This window comes from Haliaeetus albicilla, chromosome 11 (genome assembly GCF_947461875.1).
Source record: "Haliaeetus albicilla chromosome 11, bHalAlb1.1, whole genome shotgun sequence".
Taxonomy (NCBI): domain Eukaryota; kingdom Metazoa; phylum Chordata; class Aves; order Accipitriformes; family Accipitridae; genus Haliaeetus; species Haliaeetus albicilla.
The window spans coordinates 32387799-32415508 of NC_091493.1; the positions used below are offsets into that span (position 1 = coordinate 32387799).

The 27710-nt window shown below is 39.8% G+C and overlaps 1 protein-coding gene across 13 annotated transcripts in view; it reads right to left on the bottom strand.

Annotated features, from left to right (window-relative positions):
• ABLIM1 (actin binding LIM protein 1) overlaps positions 1-27710 on the bottom strand; it is a 209877-nt gene that overhangs the window by 62752 nt on the left and 119415 nt on the right. For all 13 annotated transcript variants that reach the window (XM_069797057.1, XM_069797056.1, XM_069797055.1 and 10 more), the window contains 2 exons: positions 19413-19539; positions 17690-17783 (listed from right to left, as the gene is read on the bottom strand). In XM_069797057.1, coding sequence (XP_069653158.1) covers positions 17690-17783; positions 19413-19539 — 221 coding nt within the window. The remainder of the gene's footprint in view (positions 1-17689; positions 17784-19412; positions 19540-27710) is intronic.

Below are 27710 nucleotides of genomic sequence, written 5' to 3' on the forward strand. Positions count from 1 at the left end.
AACTTCAACTGGGACATACAAATCCTCCTCAGCCAATTAAACCAGTCTGCAATGCCATTTTGAAAGCCACTGTGTACTGTTCACAGAGGGCTTTGAAGGCTCCCTCTAATGGGGGGGTAATAACCCTGTACAATTGTCCAGTATGAGAAAGGTCGCAGAACACAGTCATTGCATTACACACTGCATGCATCAAGCTTAGAGACCTCTTGCAGTTTAAAAGGTAAACTAAAAAGCTGGGAGGTAGGGTGCTACTTGAACCACCAGTTAAACACAACGCACCGAGCTCCTCCACAACCCTTTCTCACACCACCGATGCTCCAACCTTTTCACAAATGTGCACAACACTCATTTGCCTTCACTTTATCAAAATGCCATTGGGGACCTCCTGAAGCCAAAACTGTGCTGTTACTCATAGGTGTCAAGGAAGGCAATGGTGGATATTGCAAGAACGATTCTAACCCGGGAGCTACAAATACAGCTGCATGCAAGCTGATACAACATGCCCCAGATACCCAGCATAAAATACAACTATAACCCCATGGTAATAGTACTTCAAAAGCCAAGGACTGTATTTTCTGAGTCCATCCCCTCTGTCCCCACTTGCCACAAGACTAATTTTTATTCTCTGAGTGCTTGTAGAGCTCTAGTCTGATTAAATAAATGTTTTCCTCTTTGGTGAACATGAGAGCTTAAGATTTCCTATTACTCATGCCTTCAGTTCTGTCCTTCCTTCCAGAAAAACAGTGAACAAGAGCCAGAGAGAACAATAACAAGAATCCCGCTAGGAGAGCTCACATGCCAGTGGGTCTGGTAGAGGAAGAACTAATTACCAACAGACATTTTCTGCTGGCCAAAGGACACAATTAAGTGCATATTTGTTGTGTTACATTTGCACAGCTGCATTCACTCTCCATTCAAAGATATCTCAGCAGTCACCTGACAAACAGCTATTAAACATGTAGAAAGCTTTAGTTTTCTAATACTATTTTAATACCACAAAACCTGCTATGTAGTTGAAAGAGTACCTTTAAGAGTAAAAGCCCCTCCCCCTTTTCTTTTTTTTTAAATTTTTATGAACAGGTATAATGGGCCCATTTGATGGCCAAACCTAATCAAATATTTAGTTCTACCATGACTCTGAGGAGAATGACCTGATTTCTTAACTCTCTTAAGGACTAAGGAGCAGCACAAAGAATAACTCAGACTCATCTTTGAAATCCCATAAGGAATGTTGTGAATTGTAAAACAGGAACTGTGGCAGTAGCCTACCATTTTCCAGCGAAGCTTTATTTTAATTACTTGCAGAGGTCACAGAACCTTCAACCCTGTTTGATGTTCGGTATAACATCAAATTCCATTGTTTCCTTCTCTGCAGGCTTCTGTGATCTCACGAGCGGCTGGAACAGCACAAACACTATGAAGACCAAAACTGGCCTCTAATAACATCCTGACCCAAACTGTCCACTCATTTTTCCCAGGCTCTTGTCTGTGTAGCAAGTCACTGCAAATATCTTTGCTCAGATATCTGTGCAGATCCTTTGCTTCCAAAGGACTTCAGAATCTACCACAATTCTCTCTGTTACTGCCAAAGGAAGGAAAGTGTAACAAAATTTAAACACTGAAAATATTCTAGCCTGATAAATCATTGTTTGATATGTATCTTTAAAACTAGGACCTTCTAAAGCTGTTTTTAACACTACTGTCACAACATCTCAATAGCAACAGCTCTCAGCACAGTCTCTGCCTCTGTTCAAGCTGAGACAGGACAGAGCAGCGGGAAGCAGAGCTCACACTGGCAGTTCCCAGGCTGATGGGGCTGCAAGACACAAGACACAAGACTGGGGGAAAGTGGGAAATAGAGCGTGAGGCCGTGACTGTAAATCTGAATGACAATGTGCATGCAAGAGACATGGAAGACCCTCAGAGTCTTCCATTGATTGCTGTGCTGCCTTGGGTAAGCCAGAACTGCAGCTGTCCTGTTGCTATGAACACCTGCACTGTTAATTCATGTCCAGTTTCTGATTCTTATACAAAAATACTTCCCAGCATTTCAACAGTGACTGCCAATCTCATGCTAATATATTCCTTAAGAGATGGACTGTAATAAACTTTGTAACTTACACAGTGTTAATTCCATCTGCATACACTATTGTTGTACCCATTAGTTGCTGTTAATAGCAATGCAACTATTAGCTGCTTGGAATATAATTTTTCCTTATAGCAAAGATGCAAGTAACGATTCAGGCTAAATTCCCAGCTATGCAACTGCTCTGCTGGCATGAAGAAACAGTTCTCAGGGCAGCTGAGAATCAACTGGACTTACTTTAGTAAGATCCTAGCAGTTACTTTTCACTGCACTGTCAGCTCTGCTTTGAGTTCTTACTTTCCTGCAACATCCCATGTTGAGCAAGTTGCACACACAGGTGAAATTCTTAACTACCAACTACGGTCTTTATGGGAGCTATTCATTCTGTCTTCATGGGGCAAATCCACCTATTGCTACACACAGGACCAACGTTAAGAACTTACATTAGCTACACAGTTAACAGCAGGAGGTCAGTACAAAGAAGGTAATTCCACTCAACTAAGAAACGTACCCACAGTAGCGCAAAGTGGCTGGTTAGAATACTGTGGTCAGTAGAGAGGAGCAAAGCAACAGCAAACACAGCTTTATTGCCTATTGCCAGGATTTCAGCAACATCTCTGTTAGGATCCTGGGTTACATTTATGCACAGAGAAACCTAATTCCAGTGACTGAACATGTAGTTAATCAGAAACAATCCAGAGGAAATATATGCACTAGAATATATTAAGTTTCATTCTAATCTAATTACAATACAAATCTGAATTCACTGCCTTCATTACCCTTATTTAGGTGCGTATGAGAGCAAAATCCAGCATCCGGCATTTAATTTTCTTTTAAACCATGTGTATTGTACAGATTATTTTTTTTAATTTTGAACTTCTCAACAGCAAGTATTTGGCAAGGCCTGATACAAATCCCTCCTCTATTTCTTAACAATGCTGGAACAGGTCCAGTTTATAAGTACAGGTGTGGACTTTCTACATCTTCTGTAATCTTTAGGCTTCACAAAGTATTAGAGAACTAAACATTCCTTTATCTTGTATGCATTTTGTCCGGCATGGATTTTTGACATTAAAAAATACACCTAAAGGACCTGATTACAGCCACGTTCATACTGCTGGATTAGTTTGGAACCAGAATCAACCAGCAAAGCTACTTTACAGTAACTTCACCATGGTGCCAAGGGCCTTTTCAAACAGCCTAATACTGGCATAACTATAACTTTGCCTCAACCAGCCAGCAAAACACCTCTACTGACTACCGAGAGTGTTGTGTAGGTCTGCTGAGCTGCACAGTTGAGTGATCGGTCTCTCTGCAGCAAGGCGAGAAAGCCTTTCCAGCTACAGCCTCTAGCCTGCTGAAAGCAAAGCCAAGACCTTAGCTTGGTTTGCTGCTGAGTGTTAGTTACATGGCACAGGTCAAGGGACAGCATGGAATCTTGTGAATGGATTATGTACCGGATGCATACGATATGCAATCTTCCGTAACACCAGGAATATTCCACTTTCCAAGTCATCTTCATGTTCTCTTTCATTAGGTGATAACAGGACCACTGAGTTATCAGGAATATGTGAGTTCAAGAGTGAAACACAACCACATTTCTCCTTTTAACACTCTGCATGAAGTGACTGTTAGTCCCTTGACTTGTCCCTCTGGCTGAACTTCGAATAACAGAGCTTGACGTGTATGCATTAGCAGATCACGTTAACTGAAGCTGTATTTGCAGCACTGCAATGATATCTCCAAAACAATGGGAAGTATCTTGGAAGACTGAGATATTACTAGTTTATTTAATAAGAAACAACTTTCTCAGTCAGTAGAACTACAGCTGACTTCAACCTGCTGAAATTTAGCTAGAGAAGTCAGTAGCATATCTCCTTTGTATCATAAAAAAACACCAACAGAATTATTTCATAAATCAGAAAGCCTTGTACCTGACAGCAGGTAATAAATACTAGATGTCATCCTAACATAAAAAGGTTATTTGCAATTCCAAAAATTAGCAGTTATCTCCATTCTGATCATGATTTGATTGCATTTGTAGACAGACAGAAATAAAGAGCAGTGTTATATATACATACATATACATATACATATACATGTGTATGTGGAATTTTAAAGGAACATACGTCTTCCTAGATCTTAAAGTAACCATAAAAGGATAAACCCAGGAATTTTTAAGACATCCTACTGGACGTCCCGACTCCTGTATTCTAAAATACAAAGAAAAACGTTATCATGGTCCATATGCTTGATGCACAGAAAAATTATAAGAACTGAGATACTATTAACATAAAAAAAAAGGCAATGACTAAGTCACTAAGTTAGAAATAAAGGTAACCAATAAGAAGGCTAAAGTCACCAAAGAAATAACTATGCGCTACATGTTTAAAGACAATAAGAGTCTTTATTAAAGCATGATGGGGAAAAAAAATAAAAAAAAAATAAAAATCACAGATCAGGCAAAGATGTCTTGTGAGCAGTAGATGAAAAATGATGAAAGAGAACACAGAAAAGGCAGGAGTATTCAGGAGGTGTATCCTTCTGGTCTGCATTTGACGATGCCGCAAGACATATTCTTCCTGTTTGATACTGTTTATTGAGCAAGATTTATCTAAATAGTGTTTGCCATAAGTCAACATTTACGTATTGGGAGACTTGAATAATTTGTACTTAAGAGCCTTCAGAAAACTATAGCTAGGCAGTTCTCTGACAGATGGATGTGTTAGCAGGGGAGGCTCTGGTGAGCCAGATACCTCAGAGATTACTTCCTTCTACCCACAGCATGAGGTACTTCTACTACTGGCCAAGACAAGAATATAAAACCTTTCCTGGGAAATCTGCTGATGAATCAAAGACAATGCTTGTTTAAGCTATGTAAACCCAACAAGTATGTTTTAACAGTCTAACGTAATATGCCTGCAAATCAAGAAACTGGGGCCCTGTGAGATTGAGGGCCATGTGGGCAACAGCAACTGAGGCAGGTGGTTTGAGAACATCATTAATAATCTCCCAGAGTACCTGAAAGGGCTGGCTCTTCTGATCATTTAATGTATACACAGAATATAAAGGAAAAGCAGAAGAAAGGTTTTGGTTTTGACTACAGATACTGCAACATCACCATTATAACACTGATGAGTGCATATGTGTGGATTTACAGAATAGAGTTAGGTAGAGAACCATCAAAACAATGTGAGTCTTCAGCTGTGAACCTGAAGGACTCAGAGTCAAACCCTTATTCAGTGAGAGGCTTCAGAGATGGCTAGATCACAACAGACAGGTGATTAAAAGCAAAGAAAGTAGATAATAGCAGAAAAGAGCATGAGCTTTCCAATCCCATTGAAAAAACTATGGCAACATCAAAAAGTTGAAGTTAGACAAATTTAACCTCAAAATGAGGTGAAGTTTCTAAAAAGTAAAGGTAATTTAAGCAGCAAGAGAGAAAATTTTTGGCCTTACAATCACTCTGCAGTCTTCATGACAAGGCAAGATAATTTCCCAAAGGATAAGCTTTCATTTGGTTTCTAGGGAACAGCTCTATGATTTTGAAAAGATAAGGTCAAGCAAGATGATTTTAGCAGTTCCTCTGACCTTAAAATCCATTCCAATGGGCTTTACATAGGGAGAAGCTTTTATACATGCATCAGGCTGCTCCTAGAGAGCACAGGTCTGGACCAAACCAGTAGAATAATTAGAGTCAGAGTCTAAGGTTACACTGGAAAAATTTCCAGTAGAGTTAAAGCAGTTCACTGAGACCTGTCCTGGCTAAGCAGCAAAACTCTTGGTATAGCAGGGGCTTTGCCGCTAGAAGGGAGCCTTTGTTGATGTGGCTTGTAGTTCAGAGAGTTCAAGTGCAGCGCCAGAAGTTCTGGTATAGGGTGTGCTGCACCAGCACCAGAATTGCTACTGACCCAGAATGTCCAGCACTGTGACAGGGCTCTGTAGTATGGGGAAGGTTGAGAAAACAGGTCACTGTAGCACTAGGCAAAACTCTTGTTAACCGAATCAGTAGGCAAGTGCAAACCACTTTCTAACTGATGAAGCAAGTGAGAGCTTGGGAGGTTAAGCAACTCACCTTGGATCAAAATTAATGCTTGCAGCAGAGCCAAGCAGAGAACTCAAATTCTCAGACTCCCAGCCCTGCCGGACCTCTGTGTAGTGCACCATTGGATCCAAATAACTGTAGCTGATTTTCTTGTTCATCTAACACAAAACTGTCTTTCCAGTTTTCTGTCAGAAGGCTGTTTCAGGAACCACGCAACCTTTGGCATGCAATTTAGCAAAGTCTGGTCTCCATTCTGACGTCTGCATTGAGTTCAGAGGGAGTGCCCCAAGAACAACAGTTCAAGTTGCGAAGGCCAAAGGAGGGGCGAAAGAAACTAAGCATGAGGTCAGACGCAGTACATCCATAGAAAATAACCGGAGAATATAAAACAAAGGTAGCCCGTAAGAAAAAGTAGACATGAAACACTCAATTTATGATAATTTGTACCTGGTAGACTCACAGATTGTTCTAACAGGAAAACAGGGAATATTTTTTCTTTTAGTGACTAGAGCCTGCTCTTGTAGCAAACTGATCCTAAAAGTCACTGTCATGCTTTAAAAAGTCTAAAGAATGGGGTTTATCCTTGATTAACTGCAATGCTACCTGCCACCTTTGGAAATCTCTTCCAGCAAGAGGTCACAACAAGCCACAGATGACAATCTAGGAAAGGGACAGATTTTCTTCAAATATTTTTCTTCCCAATCACATTGCTCTTAACTCCATAGTCACCCATATATAATTATGAGCCTGGATTTAACTACATCCAGGCATTTCTCAGGAATCCTCATGGTGTAATTCCGGCCAAAATGTTTATGTTACATTAAATTTAAAATGGAAATATCAAAGGACTTCAAGGTAACCAGTGGATAGACAGTGCAGAGAAATAGTTGTCTCTTTTTCAAATAGAGTAACTTTGAATAAATATCAGACTACCAACATGTACTCTGCTAAAAGCAGAGCCATTTATTTTTGGCAGAAGACCATTTTTTTATCCTATTTGTCAGTTTTATCACTGCTGATACATGTGATTTCCAATTAGAGATGCAAAACTATGCAAGCATACTTTTGAATCCTAGCTGGCATAAACATCCCATTAGAGTATGTTTGTCAGAGCCAAGACACGGGGATTTTACTCCCTACCTTGCTTTCTTCAGCTGTGTATAAAATCAAGATTTCTAGTTACCAAGGGAAAACTATTCCAACAAAATAACCATGATACAACATATTACTATGGTGATGAATAGGAAAGAGGTGATGGACATAAAGCAGAAAGGGATACCTAACATCATTTGCTGCCATTTAGTTTTCAACCGAGTACAGGGTCTCCACAATTGTTGCCTCAACAGCAGTAGTTCAAGGGTACTGCTGAGTCTGCTTAAAGTTTTTTACTGCCTCCGTTGTTACTCTCCTCATTGCTAGGAGAAAACATTTTCCAGCCAACATGCAACTATGTTACAGAATTCAAAGCAACAGCAGATCCATCTGTATGCATAACTAATGTCTCTCTCCAAATCCTACATGTAAAAGTCAATTTCTTAACATTTTAACTCATACTCACATGATTTATGATGCTCATTTCAGAGACCTCTGCAAACCACAAAACATCCCAAGCTAGTTTCACAGACAGTTGAAATGCCAGAGTATCTCTGTTGCTGGTGATGAAAAGGTGCATCTCTTGCTGTGTGCTATTTTTACCTCTTACAAAGAAAAAGGCTTGTAATAAATGCCATACATCCCATATCTATCCAAAGAACTATTAGACCTGTATGATGTTCTAATGTAGCATGAGCATGGAATTAAAATCTACCCCTTTTGTGCTCCAGGTGGTCATTTCAAACATTTAATCACCCACAAAATACCCATGTGTATCATATTTCTTCATCTGTAAAGCACCTGCTCAGTAAACACACGTGTTAATTCTGTGGACTTCAAAGTCCCTAAAGATTCCAGACATATCTTTTGGTTTTGCTTTTTCTTTCCTTCCCTCCCGTCCCACAAAAGCACCCTGACAAAGCAGACAAAAGAGAGAGGGAACTGAGTCCTGAGCACAAGACCTGGATGGAGCCTCTTACAAACAGGTGACAGCTATAGACTTGCCCCAACAGGTTCTTCTCCACTTCTCAAGTTTCAAACATGTTATTCCTGCATTCTTCCCAACAATTACTTTTTACGGGTGACAGGTCTAAGTCCTATCCTGCTCTTCTAGAAGTCAGTGGCAAGCTTTCCACTGATAGGAGAACTTAAAGCAGGACTTAAAAATGAAAGATCACAATCCTGCAAAAAAGTATTTCACAACTTAATCCATTTTTCATTGTGATCTTGGTCTGGGAGAAACAAAAAATAACTGGCTGAAATAATTCCACATTGCTACAGAGTGCATTCTCACATTCCCCTATCATTACATCCCAACTGACAGTGAGACTTTGACACCGAGGAACTTTTATTTTCAGTGTAAGTACTTTGATGCAGGGATCACTATTAATTTTATATCGCTGTTGTGAGGGATTGTGGCAGGTAGCACTAGCACAATGCAAGTTTTCCCTAAAGCAGACTGTTCCAAGAAGAGAACAAGACATGTTTGGCAGTGACAACCATGCAACTGAGTTCTTAATACAGCTATGTAACAAGAAAGATAGAGTCGTGCAGGTAAGGTACTCCTCTACTAAAAACTGGCGTGTGTTACATGCACCTCTAAGACATAAAAAAGCTACTTAAGTATCTGTTGTGTGTTACTGGCATACATGCAATGGCTATATATCACAAGGGCTGCTGGTGGTGGCAAGAAACTTTATACTAATATAAATGACTCTACTGAAATGTCATTTTAAAGTATTTTGATCAGCCTGCTAAAGTTTTTCAGTAATACTTAGTGCAAGAAACACACTAGAGTATATTTAACTAAATCAAAAAGGTACAGGCTAAAGATGCTGTGCTAGGCAATATAGATCCTAATCAGCAGCACCTACTCACAAAAGCAATTTATACAGATAAGCCATATTCTTATAAGCACCTGCAAGATTTCGCAAATCCCTTTGTGGCAATAAGGAAGCTTTAATTGGTTATTTTTTAAATTACTTGTTACAACTTGCTTTTCTTATTCACCATCCCTACATCCTCTTAACATTCCTTCCCTTCCTATTGATGTTCAAATTGACCGAAGGATGGTTTCCAAACCACTGCTGAGAAGTTAATGCCTTGTGATTATGCTGCCATAGCAACTGAACTTCTGTTAGGGCTCTGTCAACTTCAGATACTCTTTTGTCATCTTTATATGTCAAGTCTTTCCCAACTACAGATATCCCTCTTGCCAAATTCAATCTTGGGGGGGAGGGGGTGGGGTGGGGGGGGAGGCGGCACGTGCAATCACCAAAATCCTGTTAGAAAGATTTTTACATGAAGCAATGTACGTTATTTTTTCTGGAAATCTATTTATTCTAGATTTTTGACTCTGTGCAAGGTGTGGTGTTCCAGGCAATTATACTAGCATATTTTTCATCAGGGAAGAGTAGTCTAAATTAAGTTAAATCTATGCTGCTACTCAGCTACATAGACAATCTGTCTGAACCATTTACCCATATCCTGAGTTATTATTAAACTTTTCATTTCCCCATTTTTATGCAAACAAACCCCACATTAGGAGGAAAAAAAAAATCAGCTTTCTACATAACCGATAAAGCATGTTTCTCAGCAAAAAGGCAGGGAAACTGGAAACAAACTCTAACCTTATTTCTATGCGACAAATGTCCAGAAGTGATCAAAAGAGCCAACAAAACTATATCTAGAATTATTTGAGATGAAGAATTGTATTGTTCCTCCATACACCAGCAATCAGTTGCAATCAGAAACAGCCCAAGCTCTGCGCCATTCTCCTCTCTTCCTGGCAGTTTAGAAACATGTTATCTGTACTCCCCTTATCTAAACCACAGAATTACACACAGCCTTTTAAAAAAATCCTTCTGGTGCACAGGAACAAAAGTACAAGTACCCTATTATGATACCACTGGAAAGCTATTCAGTTACATCACAAAGTTGCACCTCCCCTCTCCCCCCCCAAAGCAAGCCATGACTCCTTCCAGTTCAGATCTAGTTTCACAGGAAAGGGTTTACCTTCTGATAATAATTCTTCAGTCTAAGTCCATTCCCTCCTCAGCCCAACGGGCAGACTCCCTCCACCTCTGTTCAAATTTGAGCACTACCAGAAGCGATGTGCAGACTGCTCGTGTTCTCACTGAACCAGCCCACAGTGAAGTGCCTGTAACTGCACCCAGCCCTGAGTCTCACTCCTCCTCTGCTCGCACTCACGCACTCTCCTGCACACACCCACCAAACCAAGCAAATAATCCTCCCTGCACATTAAACCAACTCCGGCAGTAACTCGGCCAACCCATTCTGAAAAAGGAAAAGGGGGATGAATACCGGCCCAGGCAGGGGCAGGACCATTTCTCATCACTCGTGTGTCACTATTTGACATTGACACAACTCAGAACATTTTTCCCTTGGGGAGAGGTGTCTCCTGAGTATGAAATTAGTGCTCTCTTTCTCTGGAAGTTATTACTTCCATGGCTTCTGAAGAATTTATACAGCCTCCAGGGTGTTAGTCTAGTTTTGTCACAAGCACTTAGTTACACTGAGATTGTATTCTAGTCCAATTCAGACTAATGCAGGCAGAGTGCTGGAGCCACTTCCCACACTGGTACATGTATCCCTTTCTCCTATTTGCACATTTTGGGTGAGATTACGCTTCAGACACACTCTATGAACATTTGATGAATTTACAGTGGGCCCTGTGCACTGGCCCTATCTGATCTCTCAACAGGTATTTTCCATAATGAAAAAGGTGCTGTGGTCTGCCTGTATATATCTATCTGACTAAGAGGGCAAACAATGACATCATGTGCTTCTGCTTTTTCTTATCACTTACCTGGGACATTCAAACAACATGTTCATTTTTCTCATTTATTCTAACAGCAGTAAAATTAAACACAAAGCAAATCACAGAACTAACAGAGCATGCACTAAACTCCACTGCTTCTTCTCATTTGCTCCATAGCCTTTCCCCCTGCATTTTTATGGTGTGTGAAGATGACAATGGTTAAGAGCAAAGACTCTCCCAAGCCTGTGAGACACCCAAACCAGTAGACACCAAGTGCTATGAAAACAAAATGGTAATACATTCTTCAGGGATATTATTTTACCACAACTTTAACATACTACCAAAACCAAACGCATTTGGATCCATCATATCATCAGTCTTTGTTCAGCTCAATTGCTTCATTTATAAAAGTGTTTGAATTTTTACATCACCTCAACCTGTACTACCAGTACAGGCTCCATCATTAAAATCCAGTAAATGACACATTTTGTGATACTTCCTGCATAACTACTATGAAAACAGCCTTGCTAAGTATTTTGTTCAGCAGAAGAATATGTGTTAGCCTTTCATTTAACATTTCTGAATGGAATTGAAAGAAATCTCTGGCTGTTTTAAGAGATTCTCTACATGGTTCCTCAATCTAGAAAGCGTACTGTTATTAAAACACAGGACCAGATGCATGAATGTACTGAAGTACCTAACTAAACTCTGTACTGCATGGATCTTTGCAGAGAATGGTGATGTTTTCATGTAAGCTATGAGCCTAAATCTCCTTAAAATAAATTACTTAAACGTGTAGGCTACTGAGCTTCCCTGAAAGTCAATCAACCGAAGCATCCGAATACTAATACTCACATGAGCAAAGTTGCTTGCATGGGTAAGTGTTGGCAGAAGGCATATCCTTGAACAACATAAACAGGCATTGTTCGAATAAATAATTTACAGTATGGGAACCAGCCATGTTCTGTCATCTATTTGTTATTTATTTATTTAAAACAGTCTAGACTCATTTACATGTAAAGAATCAGCAGAAACTTCTCTGAACCCCTGACAGCACAGGTTTCTAAATCTAGCTCTGAAAACAATACCTGAAGAAACTTACAGGCTCTTCTGGCTCACATTCTTTGCCTCTTAAATATGGATACAGTTTCTTTACACAACCATAGCAGCTTTTACTGTTTGTTTGGTCATGTCATCCCTGTCCTGTCCCCCCCCTCTCCTAATTATTGTTATTTATTTCTAACTTCAGAAGTCAAGGTGTCTCAAAATTGAAATCTTTCAGAGTTAGTTGCAGCACAGATGAGACACCTTAAAATGCTGGCACATTACAGTAACAGTATCTACAAGTACTGAATCTCCTTCACATTAGATACCACATCTTAAATTACTACTCCTCTTTAAAATCAGGGGAAGCTCAGCATAAATTACAATATCAAAAACACATTTAGAACTTGACCTTGCAGGCTGAAGTCAAGGGAGCCTTCTGGTGCTCTGGCATTTCTCTTTTCAGGTCCATCTGTTAAAATGGCGTTATGCCACTGCTTACAAGGTGGGGTGCAAGTTTCAACAGTGCACAGGAAACAAACACAGAGCAGGCAGCAGCCCATTAGAACAGGAACTTGAGCTATGCACAGTCAGGAGAAACCACACAATGGCTTTTTATTTGCAAATGAATATTAAGCAAATAGTATAAACATAAATGGGTAGCGTAGCAAGATGGTTGAGGAATTTGATAACAGATATATACATCTCTATCTCTAGGTCACGAGATCAAATCCTGTTCATACCAGTAACAGCCAAAAAACGTGAAAATCATTAAGACCTAAATCTTATTCTCAGGCTTTCTGTATGATTTCATTGAAAATATCCACCTGTTTCTACCCTAATGTCTTCTTTCTGCAGAACTAAAAGAATACTAATAGAAGTTTTGTAAACCACTTGAGATAAGCAAAGACGAAATACACAGATGTAGGCACGAGCCACCATTCTCTGAAGTCAATGGAAAGCTTCTCATTGATTTAACATATTTTGAATTAAGCCTTGGAGGAATAGTTATATTGTGTATGATAACCACATTAGACAAAAATTATTTAGGCCAGCATCTTTCAAATAGCTAAATATATGCTGAAGTTTACTTAGATTTGTGGAGTTACACATGTCAACACAGAAACTTGCAGGATTAGGATCAGATGGGCACTTTCAATAGGCAAGCCTTGAAGCTATGAAAACAATAGCTTAGTGGAAAGTCTATGTAAAAGTCCTCACTCTCACTATGCCGTTATTGCCCGATAAAAACGTTTTCACCAGAGTTAATGGAAAATGGGTAATTTTTCATAAATAAAGATTCCTATCTGCTGGAGAAACCCAAGGAAGAACACTGATCTCTGTTGCCTTGACAACATTTCCTGAAACACTCGAGTATTAAAGTATTTGGTATCCTCAAGAAAGTTGCAGTATCTATTTCATATTGCATAATACCACATTTATTGTGTTAGCATGCACTCATCTATTATCTGTGACTATTTGTCACAAAGTTCTGTGTCAAATAATACATGAGAAATATTTGAACTGACTTAAATGCACATGGTATTTTTCTTCCATATTTTCAGGGCTACTGAAAGTTGTTAGATCTATGGCCTAGAAAAAAGAGCATTCTTCCATGATAAGTGGATATTAGCAAAATGAGTACTGTTTTTTGAGTAATGCATTTCCTAACTGAGCAAAGGGGAGGGATCACCTCTACAGAATGGTTGGAGGGAGTCCATCCTCTCAAGGCTTGAATCTCAAACTTGGCCTTTCTGACAGGCTTTGCTGAGGGTGCCTACCAGGGGCACAGCATAGCTGCTTCTGAGATGAAGACTCAGGTCCACATCAGGAGTGGTTGTCTCTCTTGCTGGCTGCTCACTGCAGAAGACTGAAAACCTGATTTTTCAGAGGTGCTAAGCCACACTGAGGGACAAAAGTGAGCAGGAGCTGAAAGCCTGCAATGTTGCAAAGAATCTCTCTTTAAATAAAAAAAATTATCTTTTATTGGAAAAATAGATACCACCAGCCTCTGTGAACCCAAAGCTAACTTTCATGCTTTCACTTCCCTTCAGTTTTTCAGTTTTTCTTTAGACTGTCCCAGATGTAATAACAATAAGCAGAAAATAAAGCAGCACTACAATGGCATGCTGCTCATCGCTTCTGATCCATTAGAAGAAAGTGTTTGTATACAATGTACTATATACTTCCCTCCAATCTCTTTTAATCATTTCTTTGGATGAAGACGATGAAATAGTACACTCTGCTCCTGACATAACAAATTATTTTACTGACAAATAAAATGAAAGATACTGATCAGTGAATTTACTACTACCATTTTTATTAACAAAGGCAAAGTACAAAGTGTTTTGTTTTCTCTCCCACTGGTTGTCAGTAAGGATAACTTGGGCTAGTCAGTGATGCCATAACCTCTACCTAGACAGTTCCTATAATTGTGCTGCTTCACACCAAGAATGTAGTTTCCTTCCCAAGAGAGGCAGCAGGACAAGAGATGACCCACATGAAACAGATCATCAAAAATACCCAAATTTTCCAAAGAAATGTTGCCAAAGAAAACAAAAACGGAAGACAGTAATCCTCCTGTGAGAATTTCAAGCTTCATCTAAATTAAAACTTCAGGTGTACTGGAAGGCTGTGGGTGATTTCATGTACAAGATAAGGAGATTGTTAATTGTCCTGTCTCAAATAGGTCTGCAGCCCTCCCTGAACTGTGGCATCCTGCTTTATGAATTATTTTCCATGGCACTGTGGCTGCTTCCAATCTCTCACCTCCATTATTACCAGAGAATTTATGTCATGCTCTGACCCCATCCTTTAGACTACTTTTTCTGCCCAAAGGGAACACACATGCTGACACATGATTTTCTCATCCTAAGTTTTGACTTATTAGTTCCTTTAGTCTAATTTAGAGGCATTAGTACTGCCCCTTTGGAACTGTGCATCTCTGACAATGTAAAAGGTTTCTAGGATGAGCCCACGGTTCTGATAAATTGCTCTGATTATTGAATGTTAGCTGCTCACCTGTATCTTCTAATCTTTTCAAGCACCACTTAATGACAGAAAGTGCTTGAATGTCTCTCTTGCATCTGCATTCCCAGATGATACCTGGAGAACTCTATTCATATACTATCCAGGCTGCTAATACATACTGTAATGCAGTTAAGCCAATGTTTGAATGGCTTCCCTGACTACACAGTACTTATTTTTTCAGTGAAAGTTTCTAAGGACTTGTCCAATCTACACCTTTCAGATAGCAGTCAGTCTTCAAGAGTTGCACTGTATGAGTAATTCAACTTCCACAGGCTTTAGAGGAGTTTGGTCTTAGTTACATATTGAGAACTACTGCTGCCCTCTACTGTATTATTATGGGTTGTGCCTCTCATTATCAATGAGAGCCACAAATACTCAAGCAAAACTTCTAGTCTTACCCAGAACTTAGCATGCTTAATATTTCCATATATTGATAAGATCATTCATAGGGTCTGTTTCTAATTCATCAGCATATTCTGATTCTGCAGGGGCTAGGTCAAATGGAAAAATCTTTATCTTTTATACCTGATTTTGACTCTTAAGAAGAGGTGGATCCTTGCAAGAGGATGGACATGTTTCATTGCTGCAGCAAAATGTTCCTCTTCTTCTGATAATAAATAGCCATCAGAAGAGCAAGAACTACGGAGTGAGAAAGCAGCCTTGGGGCCAAAATGACTGCATCAGGGTTCTGCCCAGGACACAATGTCTCTGATAACATGAGCTTTAGCTTAGATTATGATGGACAGCTAAGTCCTAGTTTAATTGAACTAATCTTTCCTTAGTCTTAAGTTACTCAGTTCTGAAAGGATACAGATCATGATCCTCTCAAAAAGCTAGTTTTCTTTCTCACTGATGCTAGGAAGAATAACATGAGTGCAGCCTTGCTATATTCACATCCACTACACAAAAGGCTCCAAATAAGAATACCTTATTTCTTCCCAGCTCTCCACAGACTCCAATAACCTTCTTTTTTATAATTTTCATCTCCATGCCTCTGAATAGGTTGCATTGCTTGTAGGTTAGAGCACCTATCATGTGCATCTAAAATAATTTTAGAATTATTTTATGCTTCCCAATCTCAGAAATCCAATTACTTCTCTCCTCCAGTGCTTCCTGCACTGGAATGCAACTACAGTGCCACCAATACATAGTACTAAACTGAAAAACTCATCAGTAGATAGGAATAGGTAAGCAGATGGTAGCAGACCACTAGATTAAAGCCAGGGACACAGCCTTCCTCCTCAAGGAAAAACTCAGACTGTTCTCACTAATTATCTATGTGGGTTTCCAAAGGAACTAGATACACATTGCAAAGGAGGCAGACTAAGAGCCTGGCTAATTAAAAAATTGTACTTCCTCCCAGTAGATGCAGTGACAAATGCACCAGGTGTCCACATGCGTTCCGAGTCCCTCATTTGATGGCTACCATCCTGGTTAATATTCTGAATACTGAGCCAGAGAAACCTCCAGAACTAAAACCACAAGCTGTTACCACTTTATGTCAAACCTGAAACTTCTCATATGACTGCTGACATAGTCTTATATCTGTAGCAGATGGGACACAAAGAAGAGAACCTGTAATACACATTCACTAGCAAATTCCAGCTACTTTTATTTCCATAACACTTTCAGGTTTATTTCTGTTATTCACTGTAAAACATACAGTACATCCAGTTTCTTCTTCACAAAATACACCTGTAACCAAAGTCCTTTGTGGTTCCCCATTTCTTCCACAAACTATATTATGTAAAGGCTTTTTTTCCCAGGAAAAGTGGAGTATTAAAAATCACTAAAGCTGGAGTCAAGCCACACAGCCCAGCTCCAGACCTGGGCTCAAAGCTTAGGTTCTTTCCATTGAACAGAGTTTCCTACAAGGAAGTGAGTTAACAGTTTTGCTTCTCATATCTCAATGACAGTGTGACAAGGAAGGTCCTCTGCATTTTTGCCCCTTAAACATTTCAATGATGACATAGAGGGATCCACGCATAGTTCAAGGATTTCAGCTCAAAGGGGACTCATGACAGACATAGGAGATGGAGACCAGTAGTGACAACAAAAGATACACATCTCTATAAAGATTTGGTCAGTTTCAATGAGAACGCTGAGGACTCCAACTAAGAGTCAACAAAAGAGATGGTTCAGATGTTTTCTGCCTTCTTGTTTCTGAACATATAATTTACCACTCCAGCACATTTCTCCTTCTCACCTTCTCAGCATCATTCAGATCATCTGGCCTCATTTAAGAAGAGAAATCTCACGGTGTTAGTTTTGGCAAACTTATGGTTGCCAAAGGTGATTCCAATACTCAGATTACCTCTATAAATATATCACATCTGACACAGAATAAGCAGTGCAATAGACTTTGCATATCACCATTAAAAGAGAAACATAGAAACCACAGATCCATAGAAACTAGTGCAATTAATTCCCTATCACAGTTTTCCTGATGACTGCAAAGCTAAAACACTGAAAGTATTTCTGAAAATTAGCAACTTCACTCTAAAATCAGCAGAGAAAACTTTCTTATGTGAATTTTTGTATTCTCTGCAGTTGCATGAGGACATAACGGGGCATGGCCCAATTCCTAAACTCTAGCTTACAAAACACCTACCTCTAGGACTTTCCCAGTAATGAACTGGTGACATGCTTCACATTTGACTCCAAAAAGAACTTGATAGTCCTTTTCACAATAAGGAGCACCATCTCTGAAAAAGAAAATCCACGAATTACAAACCACCTTTTAATAAACAGGTTACAGCATGACTTACACTCTTCCCTTGTCTTCAGTCTGGAACTCCTACACACAGGAATAGGCAAATGGGAGAGAATTCAAGAGAAATATTTTGTAGTAGAAGAAAAAAATTCATATTCTCATTAAATTCCCATCAAGAAAAGGCATCCAGTACAAACCACTGAAGTAAATCTCATTCTTTAGAACAGACTCTCTACGCCTACAGGCAGTGCAATTCTAGGGAATCAGTGAAACTATGTCTATGGGGATGAGAGATCAGAGTCTTTATCATAGGCAGGTAGTTTTTGTTCACTTCAGCAAAAAATTCTTTGGTAGTCTTCAAGAGTATAAGCAGTCACTTTTTTTTTTAAGGTTATATAGTGTTTTAGTATGAACAAGGAACAGAGTAAAAGTGGAAACACTAGTCATCTTAGGAGTATTTCTCAGGCACTGAACTTCTTTTGAGAAATTACAGATGCTACTTTTTATTCGATATTATACAACCCTTTGTCCTGGTTTCAGCTGGGATGTAGTTAACTGTCTTCCTAGTAGCTGGTACAGTGCTATGTTTTGAGTTCAGTATGTGAAGAATGTTGATAACACTGATGTTTTCAGTTGTTGCTCAGTAGTGTTTAGACTAGAGTCAAGGATTTTTCAGCTTCTCATGCCCAGCCAGGGCACCTGACCCAAACTGGCCAACAGTGTATTCCATACCATGGGACGTCCCATCTAGTTTAGGAACTGGGAAGTGGGGGGGCAGGGATTCGCCTCTCGGGGACTGGCTGGGTGTCGGTCGGCGGGTGGTGAGCAATTGCCCTGCGCATCATTTGTACATTTCAATCCTTTTATTACTACTGTTGTCATTTTATTAGTGTTATCATTATCATTATTAGTTTCTTCTTTTCTGTTCTATTAAATCCTTCTTATCTCAACCCAGGAGTTTTACTTCTTTTCCTGATTTTCTCCCCCATCCCACTGGATGGGGGGGGAGTGAGTGAGCGGCTGCGTGGTGCTTAGTTGCTGGCTGGGGTTAAACCACGACACCCTTAATGACAGGTTTGTGAAACATACATTGTTACCCTATTTTTTGTCTTTGTTATATACCTGAAGGGGGGAAACAGAGACTGTATCTTCATTCCCTCTATCATTACACCACTTTTCCCCATTCTCTTCCTCTACACTTCCTTCCCCTCAAAACCCTCTTCATTAGTTTCTTATATAGAGATAAGAAACACAGTGCCAGGTCAATTCCTACTTTTTTTCCTCAAAATCACACATTGGAAGGCAAAATGACACAAAGCTTTATGTGGCTAACACAGAAAACACATGCAGGAATTCACCTAATCCTTTGTGGGAACCTGGAGATATATCCTCTTCCATATTGGTATTAAATATAGACTACTATCAGTAAACACCACCTTTCAGTTGCACTTTTCAGTTTACTTCTCTTTCCCAACTCAGGTCTCACTGGAAACAAAGATTTTGGTGTATACGGAAAGGTGGTGAAAACTCGATTTTGAAAGGTGAACTTTGCTGCAAGTTCTTCTTCATTGGCAACAAGAACTCATGCCAAGAGTGCAGAAGAGATGCAGAGGTTACTTACTTGCTGATGTATTCCCCAGTTAGGACCTTCCCGCAGGCCTTGCACTTAAAGCACCCAAGGTGCCACTGCTTATCCAGAGCTAGCAATGCTTGTCCATTTTTTATGTCTCTTCCACAGCCAGCACAATCTGCAAATAAACAAACAAATGCATTTGTTGTCAGTTACTTGGTTCATTAACCCTCATTAACCACACACCCACTGCAACGCTTGATAACCAAAGGAGAGAATTGCACAGCAATGAAAAAGGTACATCTTCCTTTCCTCAAACACTTCCCAGGTCCTGTACAAAGATTCGGTCTTCGGCATCCTATACACACTCAGTAGAAGACGGAAAATACCTCTTCGGTTTTTCATGCTGCTTATGATTCAAAGACTGCCGGGCAAGCTCTGTACAAACTTCAGATTTTTTTTAGGAACGAGCTACAGAAATCATCACTGCAAAAAGTTGCTGTCTTCTAAAGTAATCAGTGTTATTTCTAGTTTTGCTGTTAGCAAGATCTTGACTGCTTACATGAAACTAAATATAGGAGGCCTGAGTGAGCATCATCAGGATGCTGCACTTCCCCGTTGGGTGGCAGCAAAGCCCAATGTGTCCACCCAGCTCAGGGGCGGTGGCACATCTCAGCCAGGAACAGGAGGAGAGACCTTTTTTCAGGGAGAGCCCAAGGCACGGGTGACAGCAGTACGACAGCAGTGAAGGCTGTGTGGCAGGGCATATTGTCTTCCACCTGCAGGTATGGTAAACTGTAGTTCTCATGGACTCTAATCGGCATAAGGACTCTCGCTCAGGGATTTTGGTACTATCTTGGTAGTCGACACTCACTTTTCGCTGCGATTCTGAAAGGCTCTTTGATGGCAGAATGCAAACCTGAAGCCAGGAGCACTGAATGCCCTCTGTCCCAGAGGATGCCACAATGTCTCATGTCACATAAGAAATCTTTGGCTCAGCCCCAAGCTCCCATTCCTCTCCATTCAAACATAAAATACTCAAAGAGATTTCCCAGTAAGGGGCAATTCAGCACATGGTAAGATCTGAAGGGACTGATGCGGCAGACAGCACTGAACTGCAAGGGTTGTGCTACAGCTTCTGTGCCCAGCCTCAGGGAACAGAGGGACTGAGGGAAGGGAAGGCCTGGAAGACGAGTGAAGCAGAAAGGGAATGCCCATCAGCCAAGGCACACATGGAAACCACAGAGGAGACAGCCTGGAACAAAGCATTTTCCGTATTTTATTATCCCCAAACTCGGTGTTCCTTTGGTCAATGCAACATCCTCTCCACAGTCCTGAAACATCAACAAATAGCAACAAAGGGAGACCAACAGGAACAGAGCAATCTCAGCAGTTAAAGCCCAGGCACCAGGAAAAAGATCATCCTGGCTGCACTGCTCAAGCCGACTGAACAGGTACAGCCTGAAAACCTTCATCTCCTTGTGGGTTTACAGCCCAGGCAACATCACACCTTGCAAAAGGGCAAGTCCAAGTTCTTTATCACAACTGATAATGAGAGGAGAGTCACTCCTTTTGACACTAAAGGGCCTGACTTTTGTTTCCTGGATAATGGGCCAAGAAAGCCCCAAATACATGCTGTGCATTCCTGCTATCCAGGTCACTATTTGCAGCACATCCCTCTTTCTGTCAGCGTTCTTCTTCTCAAATCCCTTAAAAGAAAAAAAAAAAGGGGGGGGGGGCACTAAGCACCATGGTATCTTGTGATAAAATGCAAGTCACAGACTGCTGACATGACTTGGACTTGAAAAGCAATACTGAGATGTCCTAATACCAGGACTTTGCTCTAGAGGACAAATGTTACAAATTGAAATCACGAAATGACAAAGACTGACACCATGTAACGGATCTCTCAGCTCTTCTGTGCCAGCTCAGGGCTCCATGCCACTCTGTAATGACAGCAAAGGCTGGAACAGGTCACCAAGGGAGGCTCTGGAATTTCCAGCACGGGGCTGAGGAGGGGACAAGCAAACATCTGTGAGGATGGCTTTGGTATGCTGATCTTGCCTTTGGTTTTGGGAGGATAGATCATCTCTTGAGGTCCCTTTCAGCCTGTTCTCTTATTTCTTATCAGTTTTCTTATGCTAAATCTGAAACCATGCAATTTGCCTTTCGATTGTGACAACAAATGGGATCTTTCCTCCAGTCTCAGTGGGTGCTGAACTGCAGTTTTAAACAGCACCCATTTCTCAGCTTCCTAGCACTACTGCTTCTCCGTAGTGTGCCAGCTTCCACATTCCTGACCTGGGGTCCTGCCAAACTGTGATTTATTCCCTACTGCATTAATCCTAAAAAAAGCTGCTGTATTTTCTATCCTTTTTTCAGCTTTATCCAAGAAGCTTCCATGAAGCTGAAATTTCTCAGATATGGAACCAAGAAAGAGATTTTTAAAGCACTTAATTTTGCTTCTAACTGAATTTCTGAAGCAGTCAGAATAGAAAAATTGTCTTACACAAAAAGTCTACCTAGTCCAGTATCTTCATCTCTGTTGGTGCCAAAACTAGTTATGTGGAGGAAGTAGGGATCCATGAAGTATCTCTACCTGTTTAATTGCTTCTTTCTAAGCCAAAGGTGGTATTGCCGCACTTACTCTTGTGCTCATGTGTGACAACATGCTTTTATTATTCTATAGCAACAACGACATTTACTTACTCTTTCTGGGTTCCTTGAGGTATTTTGCAAGAGTAAATTAACATCATTATTTCCATTCTGCTACTATCACAGATATGTTGAATGTCTACAATCAAAGTAAACTAATAGCCCAGTACTGTCTTATTAGGCTGAGATGGCTTTTAACTAAACCTGATTTTAACTCTGGCAAAACAGTTGGGTATATACATGAAAAGCTAGCAATTATCATTATGTCCTAAAATAGAAAGCAAATGAGGCTGGGCTGGGCTAAGAAAAGACCATTTGTTCATCCAAATTCTACAAATAAAAGCCATTTATGATCTCAGGCCTGCATGAGGCACATTAAAGCCTTTGGCTGAATGTCATCAGCACACATATATGCAGGCAGGATCTCAGTATCACACTAAGCACAATCTGCATCAGCCTAACCTATAACCAGCACATGCTGCAAATAAAAGGGCCATGAGGTAAGACTAGTGGTCCACAGCCATATGCCAGAGCACACGTACCAAAAATCTGAAAACCCTTCCCCAAGTTTTGTGCAATGCTTCCCACCACGGTTCCCTCTGGCTTCATACCTGGTGGTCTAACAGACTGTATCCCTTGACCCTGAGCTTTCTTGTGCTTTCTTTCTGTCATATAACCCCAATTCTTCCCTACTCACATTCCTTGCACATCCACACATCTAGTTGTGGCAGGATAACGAAGAGGAGGAGGAGGAAAGTGCAGTGTACTGGTTAAAAGGCAGTGAGCAGTACAGTTCCTATATGCACTTAAGATCTAAAGAAAAGCATACCACAAAAAACACTGTGAAATTACATTTGATCTGAAGGAAGACTTAAGACTAGATATTCCACGGCACAGAATCTTAGAAGAAATGAGAAGTAACACACGTTCATATGTGTTGTGTCCATGCCTAGAATCTTCAGCTGTATGACAGGCATTTCTCAATAAAAGCATGGCAGTATGACTTCAATAAGGACCCAATCAGAAGAAGGTTATCCAGGAATGTCAGGAAGATAATGTATTCCACAAAATCCATCCTAAGCAGGGGAAAAGAAGATTGTATCTGTGAGCACTAGAAATATAGTCACCCAAATCATGGTGCAGCCCCCCTGGGCTTCCTGTGATGCCAGCAGCTGCAGCCTCCACAAGCAATGTCCACTTGCTCAGACATTGTGTATAAAAATTGAATTCACTCTCTCTCATAACAACAGCATTAGCTGACAGCACCATTTTTTAGCCAAGCAAAAGCTTCTTACACGATTCTCTGCCAGAGATGCTTAAACATACCTGTTGTGTCTTTTGCATACTCTGGCTAGGCCTGCTCAATCTGAAGATGTATCCTAACATATTTAAGCTACAGCTCTGGAATAAAATAGCCCAGAAGGGTGTCATATTTGTTGTGTCCAGATACAGAAGCAAATGCCAATGCCTGGACAAAAGGGCTGTGATGTGGAGTCAGCCAGCCCAAAAGCATGGAAAAGTGGGGGGACAGGACAAGGGAAAGTAGCATGGCACTATAATATTATATATGATTAAGACCTCTACCCCTCCCAAGCACCTTAAGCAGCCTCACTAAAAGATGTAGGCCAGGGTGAGCTGCCACACATGACACCTTGCTTGTAAATATATGATGAGAAAACGCGTTTCCCTTTTTAGTGTCTGCATCATCCCAGACATCCAGGAGTGAAGCATCCTGCACAGCAACCCATTCGTCACTGCCTAAATTAAGCGGTGGATTTTCTTCCTTTGCCTTCCTCCCCTGCTCTCAGCCAATAGCAGAGAGCCCTGATCACAGCACAGATGGTGGGCTCAGAGCTGATACAGCTGTATTAACCCTAACCACACTGCATATGACTTTACCCACTCCCATTTGGATTGCTTTGAAAATTTACTAGCAAATACACCTTTATCTCGCATTCTCTGCTCACCCCATATAACTTATGAAAGGGAAATCTTCTCTACCTGCTTTTGTCCTAATGCATATGGTTATGCAAAGTCATGTGCATGAGCATACCAACTCTGCTCCACACAGGGTTAGCTCTGTGAACAGAGTTAATAGCAGTCTGACTTAATTATGCATAATTAAGTTACCAAAAAGTTCCTTTCAATCCTGATGGCCATTAGTAGCACATGTCTAGATAAAGTCTGAAGCTGCCACAACCCCTACCAGTCACAGGAGTAATGCTATTATTACACACCTTTTGTTGCTGCTCCCCTCCCTCTAAAACACAGATACATTAGTTTTATAAAGACAACACCAGCAGGCTTCTGCCATGAAACAGGTAAAGCAGGGCAGAATGGGGGGGATTTTTATTGTTATTATTTTTTTTATTTTTAAAAGAAACAAACAAGTTTTCTTTGAACTTACACAGAAATACGTTGTCAAACATAGCTGGACCTAAAGAGCAAGTTACAAGGAACAGTGATTTGGAAGTGAAGAAAGAGCCAAATATTATCACTGGAGTCAAGGTCAAGAAATCCCTAATTATAAATAACTCTTAGCCACCTTGAAAAACAACTTAGATTGCAATAATTCTTCTGTGGCAATTTGAAGGTTGCACAATTATCATTTCTCATAAAGTTAGGAAGATCAGAGTTTTTCTTCAGTCACCCTTTAACCACAGATCAGGCAATGCCTTTTAACGCCTTGTTTTAAAATTAAAAGTTTTGATGATATCACGCAGGCTTTTCCAGATCATCCAGATATTTCTGTCAAAGCTGAAAATACAAACTCATTTGGTTGGTTTACAGTATGATAAATGCTTTTAAAGTTTAAAGCATAACTATTTGATCATCAGGGCAGTGATGAGTTCTGGAAGTCAGAGAAGGACATACAGTATTGGGAATTTTATATCCAGGATTTAGATCTCAGTATGTAACTCAAGAAATCTGCTGCCAGACCCTTCCTCTTTGCCAACACAAGGATGGGAAATGTTTGTTAGAACAAAAGGCACTATTGCCCTTTTGCTAAAGGCAAAACAAACCCATGCGGGCAGCCTTGTACTCCTGAAATCTAACAATAAGAGGCTGGGCGGATACAATAGAGGGAAATAAATTTCCCATGGGAAGTGGAGTACAACTCTGACAGTTTATTATAAATGGCAAGTTTGGAAAAATTGATATATTCAAAATAAAGAAAATAAAATTATTTTAGTTGATTAAATGTGGAAAAAAATCACAATGGCAACAACTGGCATCCTCTGCCTGCAACACAAGTCCCTGTTAACCATCTGTGAGTGCCTAACATTGACTTGCCTTTTTAAGAAACAGGTTAATATACATCTTGGATGTATTGTTACTGTAAATAGCTCTTTCATCATCTGATGTAATTTAAAGTGATTTGGAAAGATGAATGCTCTTCCCCAACTGTAGTTTGTTAACACGACATTATTTTATCAAAGGTGTTTTTATTTTTCCCTTCTGTATTGATGTAAGCATTTGTGTTAGTCTTCTACACAGGAAAAAGAAACGGTATTTCCCTTCTTTCCACATATTTCTATTCCTCCCTCCCAAAGGAGGCCAAACCAATTGACCTTATAACCTCTTACTCCTGCAAACTGTCCCTGCAAGCAACATACTACCAGGTTAGCCTTGTGCCGTAACATCAACCTCAGTCCCTTCTTCAACCCAAGCTTTCATACAGGTGTCTGAACTAAAAACCGAAGGGTGAATGAAATAGGAAGAGGAAGGATAAACAGACATGCTACAAACTGAGAAGAGTTTTTACTTGTCCTGTAAAGGAAAGATAAAGATTTTTTTAAATTTTTTTTGCCCAGCTTAGCAGCCCCAGAATCCCAGCTGTAAAACTACTCCGATGGATAAACCACAGCCAGGTACATCTAAGCTGAGGCTAGTCTTTACACTGTTATTTCTTTTACCACACTTCAGTACTTGATTCCAGCTGAATTCGAATTCACAATTCCAAGTCACAGTACCCCAAGTGAGTTGCTCAGTTAGTAAACGAGCTTCACTGTTTTAACACTCAGCTCATGGATAGCACATTGTGTCTCTTCATCTGCAGACTATTTTGGGTAATTTTCAATTGTTACTCTTGGAAAACAAGCAATTCCAACAGGGTACAACCTCCAACACATGGAATGAAACATATGACAACTTTTAGGAAGTTTTTTATGCCCTGATAACCCATGGCAAACTAAGGTCTAGCTGACAATTAATTCAGTTTTCACATTCTTTTTAAGTGACTACCTGGAAGGCTTTCTGAACATGACAATTCCCAGATACTCTTATCTCTGGGGATCTCCTCCTATAGTTGTGTTTTCCAAGCTAGTGATGCCTCCTCATGCAACACCCATTTACTGAGCAATTTCTTGCACTTTCCCTAGAACGTTCTTTGGAATTACCTTTTGATTAGTACTGCTCTGGTAAAAGCTAAGGACTTGGACATGTTTCAGTTTCCAAGTTCAAGATGGGGTTACACTTAGACAAATAAGAACCAATACTTATTTAGTACACTCATATAGTCTATTCATAATTGTTTCTGCCCAATTTACATGTAACACAGAAGTATACAAAAAAAAATGGGCAAACTGGACTGAAAACACCTTCCTGAAAAACAGCAATTTTTGTGAAGGAACATTTTCTGATAGAAAACTTGTAAATCAGAAACTTCCTTCCCTGCCACAACTATATTCTTAATACAGTTGCTGCTCTGTCTCTATCACCCAAAAGTTACTCTATAACAATGCTTTATACACCTCCAGAGAAGGATCTAAGGCAATTTATAAAGCAGCAGTGAAAATACCCGTCCTTGTAAAATAAGAAATAGCTGAGTAAATGGAGGCTACTCAAGTAATTTAGCCATTGTTATGAAATATAAGCGAGGACTAAAATCAATCCAATAAAGCAATTCAAATGATGAAAATGCCTCAAAAATTGCAAACATTCTTCAAAAGAATAAATCTTCTTGGAGTAATCATAAAAATGGGCCTGTATCATTGGAAGGATTTATCAAAGGAAGAGCTGCATATTCTTAGGTGTAATCTAAACACTTTTGCCAGGAAGGAACTGTGCTTGGGTTTGCATAATTTCTCTGAATTTTGTATCATTTCATGCGTGTTGATTTGTTTATTTTTTTCTTAATAAAGGGAGGCAGGGTATAATTTTAGATCCACTGTATGCTCAATATATTAAGTCATAAATGTAGCTGCTCTGCAAGGTTATTACAATCAAATTTAGATTAAAGTAAGGAGAATTAAATACTGATATTTAAAAATAAATTATTTCATTTTAAATCAGAATTTTAAATTTTAATTTTAATTAAATCCAAGTTAAAAATCCAAATGGGATCTGAAAACAGAGAGAAGAAACTTGTTTTCCTTTTCCTATCTATGAACAAAACCAGGAATGATAACGTCTGCCATTTTAAAAATCTTTAAAAACATGGTGATCCAAAGTAAATAGTTTTATAAGCTACAGACCCTTGACAAACCAGCAGTTCCAAAATTAAAATATATTTTAATGCATTTACTTTCTTCATGTGTCTAGCAGATTTCAGGTAGTTTCTTAAATTAAAAAAAATCCACAATGCTATTTTATGCATTCTAATTAAACTTCAATTTCCATTCAAACAGAGCTTGACGTAAATCATGAGGAAAAACAGTCATTAGGGAAAAATATAGATGTTAAAGAATATGA